Here is a 19261-nt window from a genome sequence, read left to right on the forward strand (position 1 = left end):
GGGCTCGCGGCAGCTTTAATCCGTTCATGGGCGCGTCGGCCGGGGTGGAGGCGAGACATGGCGAGGTGAGGTGAGGTGAGGTGAGGTGAGGTGAGGTGAGGTGAGGTGAGGTGAGGTGAGGTGAGATGAGGTGAAGTGAGGTGAGGTGAGGTGAGGTGAGGTGAGGTGAGGTGAGGTGAGACGAGGCGAGGCGAGGCCAGGTGAGAGGCAAGAAGGGGTGAAAGCCACCCCGTCGTCGCTCACCCCGGTGTCAGAGAAGAGGGGTAGCGCCGGGAGAATGCGCGTTGTATTAAAGCGCCGGGTCCTCGCCGCGCAGCGTGGGAGTTAGTTCTGGTGAGGGCGCCAGGCAGCTCACTCACCGAAGTAACCCACCGTCCCAACCCTTCGATCCTCCACATCCCTCGACCTTCGACCAACAAAGCAACCATCCACGGCCGCAACCTCCTCACCATTCGATTCCGTCGTCTCTTCCCGTCGGTCGAGAGCACCTACTTCCGCGCCGTAAAGAAAAGGGGCGAGTCGGCCACTCGTCGCACGGCACCCTCGCGAGGATCTCCTCCAGTGCAAACGCGTCAACGACGGCGTTCGCGAGGGGGTGTGCATCAACGAGAAGCGGTGCTGTCGCGCGACGTGCCGAGGTCGGGTGAGCGGAAAGAGTTACGCATCGTGGGAGACGAAGTGAAGAGAGGAAGAGAGAGAGAAAGAGAGAAAGAGAGCAAAGGAAGAAAGAGAGAGAGGGAGGGAGAGAGAGAGAGAATCGAAAAAAGAGAAAGAGAGAGGGAACGTTTCTCGTCGCTCAATGGAACACCGGCGCGGCCGGTCGAGATCGTCGGCGACGTCAGCACGGGAAGTCGGGCAATCGCGGGAAACAGCCTTTAACCTTTGAAATACGCCGCGCGATTATAGTCGCAGACTAGACATCATCGTAAAAGACCGGTGTTACAGGCCTAGAGAAAGGAAAGACGAAAGAGAGAAAGAGAGAGGGAGAGAGAGAGAGAAAAAAAAGAAGCAGGGGTGGGAAGAAAGACGGAAGGGGGTGCATAACTACGTTAGTTAGAAAAGAGCATTAGAACAACCTGGAAGATTTGTCCCGGTGACTTCGCGGTGACATCGCGGTGATTACGACCGATACCTTTAGCATAACGTCAGACACCACACGTACACGTACGCACTCTCACGCACGCACGCACGCACGTACATTCAGCTCGAACGAGCGGACGAGCGCGCGCGCGCGCGCGCGCACGACATTACACGCCCATATATGAACGACCATACGGAAGCGGATCGTGGTGAGCGACGAAGATGTCAGTGAATGAATCGCGCCCTACCGTGGGTAACCGGACGACGTCGTACGTGGTATGATCGCACGGGGTGCTACTAGGGTGCTGCTGTCGAGGGGAACATAGGTCTTTCCGTGGCGCGCGACGATCAAGCAGGAGAGGAAGAGGTAGCGTGATGCATGACGAACGTCGCTTCAATCAGAGGGACGGTAGCTTCAGTCAGAAACCTGGGTGTCCGCTGAGGAAAGCGGAGCAATAAAAAGAAGAAGAGCTCGCTCGCATGCAAAGAGGACCGAACGCATCGAAGGACATCCCCTTTCATTCACAGACGTTCCCCCGGGAGAAGGCCGCAAGGAAGAAAGCAAAGAGAGATATCATATCACGCGATATCAACAGGATCGCGCACAGAAGATTAAGTGAAGCTGTGGGCGAGAAAGAAGATAAACAGAGAAGAAGAAACGAAAGGAAGAGAGAAGAGGAAAGATAGAGGCGAAGAGAGGGCGAAGTGAAAGAGAGAAAGAAAAAAAGAGAAGAGGAAAGAAAGAGGAAAAAAGAGTTAGAGGACGAGAAAGGAAAGGGAGTTTAGGTCGAGAAGCGGCATCACGGAACGGCGCGACGCGACGCGGAGGGTCGAGGGAAGAAAAGAGGCCGAGGCGGGAGATCGGAGATCCGAAAGCTCGGGAGGAAATACGCTGGCACGGCAGACGCGCGGCGGCGAGATATCAAGAAGCAAGTATTACCCACGTAATGCCCCGCGTAACACTGCACCTCCTATCGATGAACCGTAATCTCTATCTGTAACTCTCCGGGCGTCTCTCGCGCCCGGACATCCTCCACTATATACATACATATATATATATGTATATATATGTATATATATATATATATATATATATATATATATATATATATATATATCGGTGTACCTTTTTTTCTCTGCCTTTGTTCTACACACCCTGTGTACCTCTGTCGCAATACACGCTCGTGTATCGCCTACTCCCGCGTCTCGCACCGACAAACGCGCACCGCTCTCTGCTACGGCAAGCCTTTGCTTTTTGAACGTTTTTCGGGGCACCTGTTGATATGACCGACCTACATACCACACTGCTATCCACATTATGTCACCCTTTCATAATGTCGTACGGCACCAGATTATCGGATCCATTACTCGGGATCCGATACTCGAGAATCGTCGCGTCCTGCGTGTCAATCCCGCTCGTGCGAGTTACGTCGCCGCAGATGAACTGTGCGTATTAGACACGGATGATATCCATTTCTACGAATGTACATTAATTTTAATGTCGGTTTAATTTATTTTTTATCCTTTTTTAATTCTTAGAAGTGGAAAAAGATAAAAAGTAAATTAAATCAAGATTGAAGTCAATTTACGTTGATAAAAACAGGCCTGAATATCATTTTCGCGCAATGGCGCGGATTTTAAAAAGACTCGAAAAATTCCCCGTGACTTAAATCGGTATCGTAAAGCTATTTAGATTAAAGTTACTCGCTTCAACGCAATTACGATTCTGTCATTTTGCGTACTCGATATTTTGCGAAATTACATGATAACGAAGTGAATATGAATAATTTGAGAAAAAAATTGTGTCTTCAATCGTGAAAGATTTCTTTTCATCAAAGAAATCGCGATCAAATTCAGCGCAAAATATATCGTGAATCGTCGTACAAAATCTCCGTTTCGTAATAAAATACAGAATCGCTTGGGGGCGTTTAAGTTCGATTCATAAATTTTTATAGCAGGTATTCCGGATAAAAGTATACTTGGATGGTATTCCGTTGCAGGTATAATGCACATGATGTATCATTTTAACACTTTTAGCGAACGATAAGGATAAAATATCTCATGCGCATTATGCGTGCGACGAAACGCAGCTTTGGAATAATTTTAGTGGTTCGGGGTTTTGATATTCGAGTTTTGATCACCGAGTCCGAAATTAACTCGGACGAAACTCGAGTATGTGAATGAGATTTTAGCGCTCGACATAGCGTTTAAGTACAAAATTTGGAATTTATAGAAACGTAAGAGTTGGAAAGGAATCGCGCCGATAATTTTCTGTAAATTTTGCGTTGCGATAGTTTCTCCGTTCAGTAATGCACGCTTCGTGAAAATGACTCCGCAGTCACGTACGCTTATCTCGCCAACATTATATGATCGCGGCTCTCAGAGCGAAATTTAGGTAGGTATGATTATTTACTAGCGGACACATAGATGATTATTAATTCGCGGATTATCCGTAATCGCAATCGCCGCCGGGGCGTCATAGCTTGATTTCCGCTTTGTGAAAACGTACGATATCCGGGATGTTCGTTCGATAGGCGAGGAGGAAGGGAAGCTAGGGACGTACGACAGAGAGGAAACGAAAAAAAGAGGGTGGGCCGATTGAAAGAGCAGAGAGAGGAACAAGGAAAGAGAGAAAAAGATAGAGAGAAAGGCAAGAAAAGAAAGGTAAGCGAATGAGGAAACAACACCGAGGGAGAGGGTCGTCTCTCGGAGAGATGATAGCTTTATTGGCGAAAACGTGAAATGATCGCGGGCGTTTAACATGAGTGGCACCATCGATTGATTTAAATGTTGTCCACACTCGAGCACCTTATACGCATCTATGAGCACGCACGATGAGCACCTCCGATAACCACCTCCACACGTCGCAGCACTTCTGTTGAATATATCCTGAGAAAAATAAACAAAATCAAAAGTAATAGATTTAAAAAAAAAATAAAAGAAAATTTAAAAAAACCACCACAAATCTTTTTGTGTTCCTGGCACTCACGGTTATAAGATATCGCACATTATTCTCTATTAACGACCTGATTTCAGGACGGTCGGTACAGGACGTGTGCGCTTTATCACGAAGGGAAAACCAAGGTCGCGGCTACTATCATGGACTACCGAAAGTGAAGCGTATCGATTAGAAGAGCGAGCATAACGCAATCAAATGTCAAACGTAATACACCGTGCGCTCAAGTCGGCGACTTATCCTCGATAGAAACAGAGAGATCGAAAAGGAGAAAAAGAGAAAAATAGAGAAACGCCAGGTAACTTCTCGGATCTCCTGCGACCAGAGTCCCAATTGGAGCATGCTAGGCAGATTGCAGTTGCACGCGCAGCACCGTTACGTTTTCTATGCAATAATCGTCGTTGTGTCGTAATATATCGCCGCTCGTGATTTTTTATCAAGTTTATCCTTCCCTTCCTCTCGATATCAATCGACCGCCCCGTATCTCCCGCCCACCCTGCATACACACACACACACGCACTACACACACGCACACACCACACACACACACACACACACACACACACACACACACACACACACACGCATACATATACACAAATACACGCACACTTATACGTACATATACACGTACATATAACTGTAATATACAGACATTCCATCCTCAACTTCCTAGTGTACCTACCGCGAGTTCAAACGAAAAGTCGGCCTAACCCAGAGTTGCTACAGACGTGCCTTTAGACTGGCAGTGAGTAGTAAGCAGCTAAAGAGAGCAAACAAGAAAAAATAAAAGAGAAAAGAGCATCATTGCTGTTCATTTAGGTCAATTATAACACCACGCCCAGCCGTATAATCGGGTGCGTCAAAAGTGGTGGTAGAGAAAGAAGAAGAAGAAAGAGAAATATATACGTAGATATATATAGACAGATAGAAAAAGTTAGAAGGGTAGGAGAGAGAGAGAGAGAGAAAGAGAGAGAAGAGAATAAAGAAATAGAGGAAAAAAGAGACTTAAAAAGCGTTAATGATTTGTAAAATGGCAGTTTGCATGTTCTGGCTTCTCACCTACGTGGGACAGGGGCTGGATTTGGCGGTAGGCAATCGACCCGTGATTATACAAGTACAAGGCACACAGGGACTTGACTATCGTCACGGAAGCAGTAGCATTAGAAAGAAGAGCGAACTGAGCTCGGTAGATAACAACCTGTTGCATCTAAAAATATATCCTTCCGATGGTCCCTACCGGGACGACCTGTCGAACTGGCTGGTCTTCAACGACGAGCCGCGGATATCCTCGTGGTCGCCCGCGGGTATGCTGATCGACGACATTGTCAAAGAGCCGCGGGAGTTCCAGAACGTGTTCTTTGCCCTGTCACCCGCCGTGCTGAACGTTCTCTATTCCGAGTACGTAACGTCGCAGCCACACAACGCTGCAACACAACCTCACGTCGCGGAGCCCTATGTTCACGACGATGGCAATCATCTGCTCGGCGGCCGGCAGGCCCATCAGCGTCTGAAGAAGCGGCGCATCGGATGCCGGCATCCGCTGAGAGGTCCGCTCAGTCTACCGATATTGGTATGCGACGAGGCTGGCAAGAAGGCTACCACCCTTCAGGAATCTAGACAATCGAATCACGACGATCTCTACGCGGAGCAGAGATTTAACACTGCGACGAGTACGAAGACTGATCTCGTGCGCGCCGAGGGCGGCACCCCGCTTAACTTACCTACGAATGGCGGCTTCGTACCTAAGGCCTTCGTCTATGAGACTAGCGGAAACAAACTACCCGGAAGTAAACGGAACCAGATAACGGTCGGGCGGCGTTCGATCGACGCGCAAGGAGAATCCCCGGGACACCAGGCTCAAGCGTCCTCGGCGTCCTCGACGTCGTCCGCTGGCGCGAGCATCGCTTCACAGCTTATGCTGAGATCAATCCGGGGAAGCATACAATACGACGTGCCGCAGATCGGTAAGTGGTATTCTCTCCTTATATGTAGATATTTATGAGTAATCCGCGAAAATGTTTCATTGATTAACAAAATTTATCACGCTTTAATCCTCCGGATTATAGATAGAAGATCCGAGTTCGAATCCCGCTGGGGTAATATTTTTCGCGATTTCGCGATGAATTATTTACAGTTTTCACGATGCTTTTTTACAGCAAATAATATTAAACTGCTTGTCAATAATTTGTGATATTACTATTCCAGTTTCGGTTTAGGATTGTATTTCAAGATCGTTAAATAATTGATGCACAGTTAATTTGAACTGGAAATTATATAAATTCACAAGAAATATTGAAAACGAAAAACCGCATCGACTAAATATAGCGTTTTTCACTCATGTGTATTTAATTCTCCGGAGCTGATGCTAAAATCTGTATAAATAGTTACTGACGCTAAATCTGTAAGATCCACTTAATTTATGTGAATTAAAAAGTATTAATTTCAAGGAACCAAAATAACGTAACAAAAAGGAAAAAATACTATTTTGATAAGAATAATCCAATCCTGTAGCAAAGAAAAATGTGAAATGAATTGTTTGACATTTTTGATAGAGAGATTTATAATTGAGGTGGTCGAATAGATCTACTGCCAGTTCCGGAGGGTTAAAAATTTAATTTAAAAAAAATCAAAATTTATACACGTAACAAAGAAAATTGAATTTGTTTGATATTTTTAATAAAGAGATTTATAATTGAGGAAGTTTAATAGATTCACCGTCAGTTTCGGAAGGTTAAAAATTCCAAAAATTTCAAAGGAATATTTTGTCCTTCTGATAACAAAAATTTGTTTCACTTGCCTAATTTTTCCTTCTTTACTTTCTTTTATTATATATATTATTATATATAATAAAATATTATAACACACATTTATATTAAATAATAAAAATTTATATGAGGTTTTTAAAACGTTTGATCAATTTTGTGACTTGTATACAAAGAAACATTTTTCTGCAAAAATCAATTTGATTAAGCTTTTATTTGATGAATGTCAACGCATATCGAGACATTTATCGTATGATAAGTTACGTTAATCCAATTTAAATGTTCCGATAACATTATGTCAAATTTCCTGATAATGATATGGATGAACATATATATGTGTGTGTGTGTGTGTGTGTGTGTGTGTGTATATGTATGAAAATTGTATGTATATATATATATATATACACATACAATTTTCATACATATAATATATAAAAACATATTTCAACTTGAATAAAATATAATCCGTTCTCTCACGTTTTTTTTATTTCCTTGAAAAATGTATGGATTGAAATAAATTTAAAAAATTTTATTTTTGTGAAACTAAATAATATATTATATAATAAATAATATAATAAATTATATAAAACGAAGGAAGAGATTTCCAATTATCTGATTACTTTTTTGTCTCTTTTATTCCTAATATTCTAATCATTTCTTGACGTAATTCTGAATGTTAAATGAAAAGCTGGGTCGAATGTCGAACAAAGAAGAATTAAAACATAAGGATATTTTATAATTGTGAGAAACTAATTTACTTTAAATCTTTGTTGCTTCTTGTGAAAATGAAAATAAATAGATAAAAATGAAAAATTGCAAAAGATAAAAATAAAAAGAGCAAATAAAAATTTGTTTACTTGTAAAAATTTACAAATTCATAAAATCAGTTTTTTAAATTTACCTATATTTTACATAATTTGGTTGAAAAATTTAAAAAAAAAACAGTAATTTAGATAAAATGAATTTTTAAATAATTATCCATTTAACCAAAAAGTAAATTTAATAGTGATAGTTTAGAAATTTCAAGAAGAGAGATGCAATTGATACGTGTATTTCTCGGTAAATCTCGATTTCCCTGAAAATCCACATTTATACGAAAATGTGAAAGTTGTTCTAATTTTTTGAAATATGACTCGAATGAATACGTTATGATACAGATATACGTGGTGTGAGTTACACACGAATAAAACAGGTCTATAAATCCAAATAAAATGCGTCGCGTGAGAGAAATACAGACAAAGCGCTTCTGCAAATAAAGAAAAAGTGACGAAATGCTGTCGCACGAGCGTGCCCACCGTCCCTCCCAAATTTATTGATCGCCGAAGAGAGCGCCGACGGGGCGAATCCGCGACAAGACGATGGCGTGAAATAAGCCGAATAGGGTATGCCACTAAGCATCCTCTGGTTGTGTAAACGATATTGAGAGTTTGAGAAATTTCAAACGTGAGGAATGTGTGGAATGCGGGGGGTTCTTTTTATTGAAAATTTCCTTAAAATACCAGACCTACTTTGAAAAGAGAGTCGTTATAAAAACGTAAAACAAAGGGTGGTCAAGCGTTGTTTTATCATGTACTGATCTGTTCGGGTCGCGATATATAAAGTGATAGGTCACAATATAAAATGCTACGGACATCCGTCTTGTTATCGCGATAATAATCGCGATAACAAGTTTAACATCGAAATTTACATTCGTCGACCCATATCTCTTATTGTACATATTTGGTATTATATTTACTAAGACTCATCCTACGCGCTTTGAATGAGATCTTCGTATTAAGCAAGTAGCACGGAGAACTATGCTAACCACATTTAGCGTACGCTGAGTACACGAGCTTTTGAGATACACCATCATGCTGGGCAAATAACACGGAGAATCAGTCAACTACATTTAATACTGAACATGCTGCGAGAATACTAAGTATATACTGAAATGTACATTTAGACATTGATAGAACTGCCGATTAACGACGATTAAATTTACATTAATTGTCATAATTATAGATGAAAAATTCTATGCGGTAACTGTCTTGTAATTAATTTAATTGACGTTTTAAATAATAATGGAAGAAGTATTTATTTTGATAAACCGTAAAAACTAGAAATATCGAAAATGGTCGTAGTCAACAGAAAAATATTGACCAAGTAACGAAAGTAATAACTGAAATAATATGAATTTTACATGAGAAACCCGAACGTTTTTATGTAGGAAAGATACTTGCTTCGCTCCTGCGTTTTCCAATTCCGCAATACTTTTCATACTTTGCGAGATTTTTTTAATTTGATCGAGGTATCGGATAATATTAATGTTTATATGGGCAATGCCTGAACCTCTATCTAACGATAAGTATAGTGCCACCTTCAAAATTGAAAAATAATTTTTGCGATCTTATTTACAGAATGTCCAGTCTCCGAAGACGGAATGGAAAGATTTGCTTGCCCAACTGCAGATAGAATGGGAAGATATCATTGTATTGACGATCATGTTTTGTGCGATGGCTTTATAGACTGTCCTACAGGCGAAGATGAGGATAGGCAAGCCTGCATGTTTTACAAAACCGTGAGTAGAATTATATGACAGTTCTATTTATTTTATATGTATACACGTATGTGTATATATATGTAATATGTTCACACACATACACATACATATATATATCTTCGGATATGAAATAATCCCTGATTCCTAATTCGATGAAAGAATTTTGATGAATCTGATCCTTTGAAGAAAACCAATCAAAATACAGAATGATTTTTTTTTATTTTAAACTTGGAAATAAATATCGTATGTTTCCTGTTAACGAAATCTAAATAAATTTAGAAGAAAGTTTTAGTAAAGTGCGAGAATTCCATTTAAATTTTCATCATTTGATTAAGACTAAAAGATACGTCTGACTATATGTATTTTGCATTCTATGTAAAACTCTGCTGAACTCTGCTTTTAAAATGACTTTCGTTATAAAGTTCAAAAGAAAATGGAAGCGTGTTTGCGTTAACCGTGGGTGTAATATCAAAAGCTCGTTTTCTAACTCGCCGATAGCATTTTCTGGCGAGGTTTTGGAGCAAAATACGGGAACACAATCTTTTTGATAATTCACACACCATCTGCTTGAACATGTGGAAAATAGCCTGCACGTCGATAAATTCGAGTTATCCAATTTTCAGTGTTCCCACGTCAAGGGGATGCTCTCAGTACAACAGAAAAAAAGTGGAGATCTCTAGATAAACTAATATTACATATTGACTTTAGATTTAAAAAATACTATCTTTTATTCTTATAAGAGGGTAATATGTTCAAGATTAATAAAAAGATAAAAAGATTGAGAAATTCATTATAGAAAAATATATACTAAAAGCGTATCAAATATATTAATAGTATATTATAATAATATATAAATACTGACCTGATATTTGAATAGATCAGATCTAGTCATGATAAACTGTTAAATCTATAGTGTCAAATTTAACTTAATTTAAGTCGTCACTGCTCCTACTAAATATATCATTATTTTATACTAAAACGATATTTAAATTTGATACATGCCGTACAATTTGACACTATATAGGATTGATATTGCATATTATCAAATATAATCATTGCTTTAATATAAAATAACGATATAATTGGTATAAAAGGCGATATTAGGTTAAATTTGACAGAATAGATTTAACAGTGTACAGACGTGAAAACAGTACATGAAGATTTATATATGGAAGAATTTTGCTGAAGTATCTAAAAATTTAGCCAGATCTGAAAATAATTTTGTTAGATTATTAGATTATTGATTTTATGTTAGATTAAAATAATTATTATAAATAGACCGCCCAAAGATAATGAGCTGCAAACGTTTTTTTAACATTCTAGCTTATGAACGTTCTACATAATTATTGTGATGGTCTAACAAAATTATTTTCAGAAATTTAGCTAAATTTTTAAATATTTTAGCAAAACCGTTCTTTCAGTATGTGTTATTTATTAATTTTAGTCATTATACGAACAACGTATAGAAAGAGACTCGAAACGAGAATTACAGAATTCATGCATATATACAAGTTTCATTTTCCTTTTTCACATGAAATGCTAAGTCGACAGATAACATAATACGTATTCTGATATGTTTCAGACGAAAGCGCATCTGGATGTGTTAGCGGACGCCATATTACGATGGGCGAGAGGACGCTAATTCCTTTCTTTGTTGACGATGAATCTCCAAGCTGTACATAAAACCACAAGTCTGATACGTCTACTTCTTTATATATTCATCTCGATATCTTTTTCTCCTACATTAATCTATTTTCCGGAAACTGTTTTCTCTCTATGTTTGGCGCATAGAGACGTTCATATTGAAATCAAACTCAGGGGAACGCGTTAAGAACCGTCTCTCTCTCTCTTTCTCTCTCTCTCTGTCTCTTTCTTTCTCTCCTCTATTTCTCGCTGTCTCCCTCTCCCCCATCTTTCTCTCTTTTTCTATCATCCTCCTTCTCTCTCTCTCTCTCTCTCTCTCCCCCTTCTTCTCTCTTTCCCAGAAGAGAATACGGCCGCTCGACTTAATCTCCGAGAGGACACGGCATGGTTCTAACTACATTAAAAATCGGTTAGCAAGGTCTATCGTAACCAAGATATCCTCACATAAAGTACAAATTAAGGTGTCCGAACTTTTAGGATGTTATAAATAAAGTTCGTAAGAGAGTTATGGCATTTTAACGCCGCTGTGTATGGCGCACGAAAATACCCGACTTGGATAATTTCAGTTCTATAAGCATCTACCAGCTATATACCAACACACAGATGATGTATTACGATTTCATATTGAGCGATTTCCGCGAGATCGTAATTAACTCTTTAACGACTTTATTTTGGTACAATAAAGTAATTTTGAAGACTGAGATCTATTTACTTCATTCCCAGAGTAAACACGCGGCTTCGCCGTCGCGCGCCGAACTGGTAGGAACGAACGATCGTATCGTTTGGCAAGGAACGGGCACGTGTACCTAGAGACTTCCTCCTAGAGTACTTCCTAAGTGATTGTAAAAGAAAATGTACTCGCGTTTAATCAAATCGCTCCGCACGACGTTGACGCGTTAAAGCGAATCGTAATAATAATGGAATCAACGTCGATCCGGTCTTCTGGTATCGCGTACCGTCACGAAGAGACGTCTCCTTCTCGCCTTGTGCACGCTCTATGTTGTCATATCGATATCTCTAAATATTTATTTCGAATTTAATGGAAAGAATAAAAAGCAAAGCGAGTGCTTTCAGCAGAAGATTCTTGTGAAAAAATTAATTGCGCTTCACAATTAATCCGCTCCGAACTAACGAGTTAGGAAATATTAGGGATTTATTAGCAAGCCATCTTGCTGCCGTATACACTTTGCGTTCTGCGACATTTATTTACAAGCCTTTATCACACTTATTCAGAAATTCACTAATATATGTATCGATATTGCTGTGAGATTGACGAAAATGAATTTCTCCTATGTTAAACATTTGATGTCCAAGAATTATGACTTAACGGTAACATAATAATACATATATGTTCCAACTATCACAGGCAGTTTTGTACTTTCATTTTCCATACCAAATCAAATATTAATTATTCATTAAGAAAATACCTAGTACTAGAAATATATTATCTTTCACATTTGTAGAAAGATAAATAAGCAAAAATGCACACACACACGAGTGCGCGTGCACACACATATATATTATGTAGTGTGTATTAATTATTAACAAGTATCATAAAGCATTTATGAAAATATATATACCTCTTATTCGCGAAACATACCTCTTTCCAAGAGGTTCCTATCTTTCCACAAAATATTTAGTCTATAAAATAAGTAGACATAATTTTGCCTTTCAAGGCAGACTTATAACTTTGATCTTAATAACAAATGTTTATATGTATGGGAAGGGAAAGCACACGCATTTCTTGCAATTACAATATTTCTCGCAAGAAATATGATCGATGTGCTGTGTCGCTACGATCAATTATGTTGGTGTATACTACGGTATACTTGTAATCATGTATACATTACAAATTCGGAGCATACCACATATTAGATTGCGAATCTGGATTTAACAATATCGCGTTCACAGAATCTAAATGCTTTACGTAAGATTGATCGCTTATCTTACGTGTTGCAAAATTATTAAAGTGCAAATTATCTGTTTGTAATGATACTACCTTCGTCGCAATTTCTTGTGGAAATGTTTTTGTTTGGATACTTGGATCCATTACAGCTATTACTTTCAACGGGGCATTTTCCGCAACCTTAACACTTCTGTCATTTATATACACAGGAATTTTTTGGATATTCGAACCATTTTCGACAGCTAAGTATTTTACAGGTTGAGTAACATTTTGCAATAACACTGCGCGATGCTGATCGTCGATCGCTTTCGGATACATGTATAGACCATCGTTTTGCCTCAAGGTTAACAATGGTACATTTTGCGTAAAACTAGACAAATTAATGCAATTATCTACGCTGTTATTATAACCTCTTGTATCGCATAAACTTTCAGGCTGAGCAGTTTCTTTGTGACAACGATGTGCTTGTTCCTTATATTTACGTGGACAATTGGCAGAATCGAAATAAATATACTGTTCGTTGCAATGACACGCATTTTCATTAATTTGGTTCTTGGTACATTTTACGTCTGTTTTACCAAATCGATTTTCCTGACATGATTCCGCAGATCTTTTTTCGGCTTGAACATTTTGGGTGATGTTTAATATTGGCGGTATTGCTCTGTCGTTAACATTATTAAAAAGAATATTTTGATTTTGATCACAAATATTTTTTCTATAAAGTTCTTGCTTGTTGGCTTCACACACATGTAATTTAGTTTGAGAAAACTGTTTTGTTGACTCTACATTGGAATTAGATAAACTTACGCTTTGAAGGTGATTAATCGGGTGATAATTATTTGAACGATAAAAAGATTTTCTTATATCTGGTGATATTTGTTCTTGTTGAAGCAATTTTTCAGTATTTGTATTACATGAAACTTCAAAAGGTCGCGGATATAAAAAGTTACGGTATCGATGAAATTCATTTCTTTCGTTATATTCCTTTGGATGCATATTTGAATTAATTTGTTCGATTTGAGATTCTTGCGAATCTTTTATTTTCATCGATCCAATTTGAGGCTCTAATATTTTCGTTTGATCAACTATCGCGTTTACTATGGTAGGAGTAGGAAAATTTGTGTATGAATTTGGGAATGCAGTTTCACATAATTCCTTTTTAATACCATTACTTCTATTAAATAGGTTAGTTTCATATTTCTTATGTAAGCCTTCCACATCACCATTAATCTGTACAGAATGATTAGGCTTATTAATGGAAATGTCGACACATCGACGTAGGATAGCAGGTACTCGTTTGACATTCTTCACCTCACAGTTATTTGCTATTTTGTTATTATATTTTTTAGATATATTGTTTAGTGCACAATTGTCGGAAATAGTAATAGGCAATTTTTCATGGCAATAATCATTCGAAAAATGTCTCTCTGATAGTACAGGATCACTTAAAAATATTGACTTTTCTAAGAATTTTGAATTATTATCAACATATCGTGAATTTTTATGATCAGGAATATCAAAAGAAAAATTAACTTTGTCATGCCGTTTATTTTTTAAAAGATGATTAACGTAGTTAGGATTTTTCTGAGAATCCATTTGATCTAAATCTTTTTCATTTACAACAAAAAGATTTGTTGATTTCGCAAGTTGACAGATGTCTTTAGATTGTTTTGAATACTTATTATCGCCGTTTTTGCAATTTTCGACAACGAGGTTATTTATGTTACTGTTAGATGTAACAGTATTTCGTAATAAGCAAGATGTAAAATTATAACCCATTGTGCCATCACGTTTTTTAAGCTTAGTATTTTGTAAATGGAATTTGTTATCTTTGTGAGATACACTTTCTTGGAAATGAGCTGCGATAGCACGGTTTTTGCTACACTTAGGAACTTCGAATTCAACAGGTGATAATTGCGAAGTGTCCGAAGATACATAAGCTTGATGTTCCACAGAATGTGTAGGGTTTGTATTTTCTAATTCTTGTTTCTTCTTTTTGCGCAAAAGTTGTTGACGAAAAGAATCAGCATAAGCATGTTTTAATTTTTTAATTGTTGATGTAACAGGATCTAATACATAATGGTTAATGATTAATAAATTACTGGATAATGAGAAAAATAATCACAGGTTTCAATTACTCTATATACGTATAATATACCTGAGGAATAATTTTGTAGAATATCTGCTTCAAAATTTTTGGCAGAGATTTTGCAGAATTCCATATAGCGACTTAATGGGTCACATAATAAATCTTTGTTGTTTTTTGAACCTATCAACTCTGTTTTTTTGTCACTAGTTTTATTTTCTTTTGTAAGATCAGTATCATCAAATATTCTAAAATATTTTATTTGATATAATATATTTTTTTATTAAACTCAATAATTATGTTACTTACTCTGTTGAATTAGTAATAATAGTTTCTGATGGCTCTTTATCATTTTGGAATAATCTTCGTTTACATATGTCTTCTTTTTGAATATGTCTTGATTTGTCATTGATATTTTGTTTTTTAGTTTTGCTGAAATTTGTGTTTTCAAAGATGTTTTCTTCACCTTTCTTTTTAGCAAGACATGGCTTCTGATTTTGACTGCAATATTATATGTATGTGTGCAACATTTACATAAAATCTTTTTTATATTTATATAAAAAAATTTTGCATATTCTATTAAAAACAATAAATGTACCTTTGTCTGTTTCCTAGAACAGGACTTAGCTCTTGAGTACACAGTTTGTTTGATTCAAAATTGTTTTGTATGCAATCTTTATTTGTTGATTGTTTAATAGTTTCATTCTGTATTGATATCTCCACTATACGTCTATAAAATAACATATAGAAATTGTTATGTATCCATTCGTGATACATTATATCAAACTTTATCAGTAATTCACTTACTCAGATTTATAAGTGTCGCCATTGAGAAGTTTCAACGCATCTGCCTTTAGCCGGGCTTTATGGTATGTATTTTCCAATGTCTCTGCTGTAAGATATTATAAGGATTAAAGCAATTGTACCATTTCATTGTGCTCATTGTTACAACAAATGAGTTTCAATACGAATATTACCTTTCTGGATGTCTTTACCCTTTGCGCCATTTCTGTATATGCCAGCAGCCTGAAACAATAGTAGTATTCAGATATATTTAATAAATAATAAGAATATCATTGAGATAATAGAAATAGGTTTATAAGAATTAAATAAAAGTACTTACGGGTTCTGGCAAAAGTCTATTGCAGATTTTTGCTCGACCTTGCCTTTTCTGTTCTTTGTTATCACTCTTTCCAATCTTATCCTGTAATAAATTCCAAGCTATTATATCAATCACAAGAATAATATCATCAAAATTAGTGCAAATTACATTTCTTCCAGCAGTAACTTATCTAAAAGTATGTAAAAGTTCTCTGGTCTCTAACCCACAATTTTCTCTCTCTGAAAGGCAGTTTCACAGATTATGAGAGTTCTACGAGATTATTACTCGATCACGGTCTTAGCTAAACTTCACTGAGAGCATAACGCGTGTTAATAATCTCGATCGAGCTACGCAAACGGAGGGATTACCGTTCACGAGGGCCAGTAAACAATGCTAGTAAACACCTGACGTTGATACTAACCTAACACCTACGGAAGCTACTGCGTCTCCATACCATCTAAACAGCGCGGCGCTTTTCGAAACGACAACAACTGCCGATAATCGTCGATATCGTCGCTTTTTCCATGCAAAAAATCTAATTGATTATAAGTCAGAAAACATTGGATGCTTTCCAATTGCTTGCAAACACATCTTAACACAAACGTACACAAGAATGCACAAAGTATATCATTGCGTACAATTCAATTAGAACAGAATGTGTACGCTGTGCACGGTTGAGATCCGTTTCGGATAGAATTAGATTAATGTAACCAGTATTAAACAAAAAAAAGTAAAAATACCGGCCACTCAACGTCTTCCAATCTTATTTATAGCCGCCGCAGTTAGTAACATGTAATTGTTACTAGAAAACCAAACTTACACAGCCCTCGATTGAGTACAGATGTGTAGTGTTGTGTCGACAATAACGGATAATTGGAACGCAACTTGCGTCGCCGTGTGCATGAAAGTGTCTAGGGATATTGCAATTGGAAAGCATCCATTAGCGAAACGATCGTGCTTACATAATACACGCAACTACCACATTCAACGGATCTATCACAAGTATGAAGTATCGGGATATTTGCAACTTGCCGTTTTCACAAAATATAGGTCCGTTTTTTTTATTCCGGCTACTGCGAACTTTCTCGTTTTCATCAAATATCAAACATGTATCTATTTCATTTTAGGATTTCTCTTATTCAATTAGATTTATTTCACTCCAAGTTTTATAAGTGCATATTAGTTCAGCAAACTACAGAAAACGGACCTAATTTATGATTACCTACAGATTAAAGGTTAAGAGATTCAGCAATGAAATACGTTCAATGAATTTCTTGGTAGCTTGTAATCTTTAGATAATCATGTATCGTGAAAAGGAGTTTAAGTATCTTTGTCGTCCTTGGGATTCAATGCGACGAGGTCGCGATCATCCTAAGGATCGAGGATGGATTCGAAAACGCGACCTACCAACTTCCGCTTGGCCTGCAGGATCTTTGAGTGTATCCGATCGAGGTCCTTCTTCCGTCGTTTCCGCTGCGGCTTCTCCTGGTCGGTCGAGCTCCGCGTTATTCTGCCCATAATCTCGCGTAACAATGTCCGGAGTAACTGCACGAGTTACATACGTGTATATGTAGCCACACGCATTGTCAATATCGCCTGCGGTGACAAAACGTGAATACTGAATACTGATGCGCAGCGGTGCGCGCCAGTCAATGACGACTGACGAATACCTTCACGTATGTTTATTTACCCCTCGCTTTCTCGTAGCTGCGTGAATTACGGGGATCATTAACGGGAATTATTTTCTTCTTACGTCCATGACGTCATTGAGAAGAGGTTTAGAGAGGGAGAAATAGTTTGTAATTCCTGCGCAAGGGGTCGTCTCAAATGGAGCGATGAAGATTAAAGGATATATTCACACAACTTGTATAGTTAAACGGTAAATATATGTATAAAGAAAATTATACAATCATATTTTATGTCCTTATGATAGAAATGTGAGTGAATAATTTTGGTATGGATATATCCTAAGGATATATCAGAGACTTTGCATAAAGCATATAAGAGAATCAACTAATCAGAATCCTTTCTTTCCTTCCATTTTCTTCCATGGAAAAGAGGAACTTTGATTGGTTGATTTTCTTATACGTTATGTAAAAGTTTGTGCTGCGGCCTTAAAGCAAAAATCTTTGCATGACATATAATGCATAAAGGATAAAAAATCAGAGTCTTTTATTTCATGGGAAGGAAGGAAGTGAAGGATTTTAATTGATCTATTTTTTATGTAATATGTATTATGCGATACGCAACTTTGTGCTCCTGCCTTTAAATTGAAAACTTGTGATCGAAAAAAATACAAGATGGATAAACAGCTTTTATTAAAAATAAGAGCTTGTGATATGAGATTAATAAGAGATTAATAAGAGATAATTATTTTTAGAGATACGTGTTTAATTAATATTGGGAAATAAGAGATTTGAAGCGCGTATATAATTTAAATGTTCGCTGCGGAATAAGAAATCGTGATAAGGATTAAATTAAAAATACGTAATCAATGAATACCTATAAAGTAGACGAACAGCTTCTTCTTTAAAAAAGAAAATTCATCTTAACGAGAGATTATTTTCAGATACCCGTTTATAATTAGTGTCGAGAAATTAAAGATTTGTGAGACGTATGTATATAATTTATATGCTTGCCGTAGAGCGAGAAATCGCGATGACGGACTGAATTAGAAGTACATACATGATTAATTTGAATAAAATAAATGAACAGCTTTCGTGGAAAATGGAAACTTGCGATTTGTCAAGTATTATATCAAGTTATTGAAAAACTGGAGGATAATGGAAAAAAAAGTGAACGGATTTGGCAAACGGTTTTTCAGCATGAAAAACTATGATAGATCCGCATCTCTAATGATTTTTTTGATGTTGATTCAGAGTTATGAAGACTAACAAGTGTTTGAGCTTTAAAGAGTTAAACATATTTATATAATTTGTTATACATAGTATACTCCAAATCAAGTACATATTTGTTATTTTGTTTACGAATTTTTCTGATTTTCTGAGAAATTTCATAATAGCACCTTACGAAATATTGCTAAAAATATTCGATTCACAATTTTAATCTACTGTGTTTATTTTTTTTTATTTTATTAATTTTTTTCTATATTGTTTTAACGAGTAATAACTGCTGTGGAATTTAAGATCTTTGAAATCAATCCAGACAGATTAAAAAATTATA

The 19261-nt window shown here is 37.2% G+C and overlaps 2 protein-coding genes across 4 annotated transcripts in view; one reads left to right on the forward strand and one right to left on the reverse strand.

Moving 5' to 3' along the window:
• Positions 1–292: 292 nt before the first annotated feature.
• On the forward strand, positions 293–12344 carry jeb (low-density lipoprotein receptor domain-containing jelly belly protein). 2 transcript variants are annotated; one of them, XM_087402636.1, is made up of 4 exons: positions 293–2009; positions 4117–6003; positions 9198–9358; positions 10923–12344. In XM_087402636.1, exons 2-4 carry the CDS (start codon positions 5058–5060, stop codon positions 10980–10982), a joined length of 1167 nt encoding a protein of 388 aa, XP_087258762.1. In that variant the 5' UTR covers positions 293–2009; positions 4117–5057; the 3' UTR covers positions 10983–12344. The 2 variants fall into 2 exon arrangements, with proteins under 2 accessions (XP_087258762.1, XP_011050376.1); XM_011052074.2 differs by lacking the exon at positions 293–2009 and having other exon boundaries at positions 2195–6003.
• Positions 12154–19261, reverse strand: part of LOC105143670 (uncharacterized) — a 204792-nt gene continuing 197684 nt past the window's right edge. The window contains exons 4-11 of one of the 2 annotated variants that reach the window (XM_087402632.1): positions 17486–17674; positions 16100–16180; positions 15954–16002; positions 15784–15865; positions 15575–15706; positions 15286–15477; positions 15049–15224; positions 12154–14959 (exon numbers count right to left, since the gene is read on the reverse strand). In XM_087402632.1, the coding sequence (XP_087258758.1) occupies positions 12831–14959; positions 15049–15224; positions 15286–15477; positions 15575–15706; positions 15784–15865; positions 15954–16002; positions 16100–16180; positions 17486–17596 (2952 nt within the window). In that variant the 5' untranslated portion in view covers positions 17597–17674 and the 3' untranslated portion in view covers positions 12154–12830. Of the gene's footprint in view, positions 14960–15048; positions 15225–15285; positions 15478–15574; positions 15707–15783; positions 15869–15953; positions 16003–16099; positions 16181–17485; positions 17675–19261 lie in introns of both variants that reach the window. The other variant, XM_087402631.1, reaches the window with a different exon arrangement.

The sequence above is a fragment of the Acromyrmex echinatior genome, chromosome 2 (assembly GCF_024713525.1).
Source record: "Acromyrmex echinatior isolate Ae372 chromosome 2, ASM2471352v2, whole genome shotgun sequence".
In the NCBI taxonomy this organism is placed as follows: domain Eukaryota; kingdom Metazoa; phylum Arthropoda; class Insecta; order Hymenoptera; family Formicidae; genus Acromyrmex; species Acromyrmex echinatior.

Bases quoted from the DNA above. Each gene is read 5' to 3' on its own strand.
- jeb (XM_087402636.1), top strand. From the start codon at position 5,058: ATGATTTGTAAAATGGCAGTTTGCATGTTCTGGCTTCTCACCTACGTG. The intron at 6,004-9,197 runs GTAAGTGGTATT...TCTTATTTACAG, and splicing joins ATACGACGTGCCGCAGATCG to AATGTCCAGTCTCCGAAGAC. The intron at 9,359-10,922 runs GTGAGTAGAATT...GATATGTTTCAG, and splicing joins CCTGCATGTTTTACAAAACC to ACGAAAGCGCATCTGGATGT.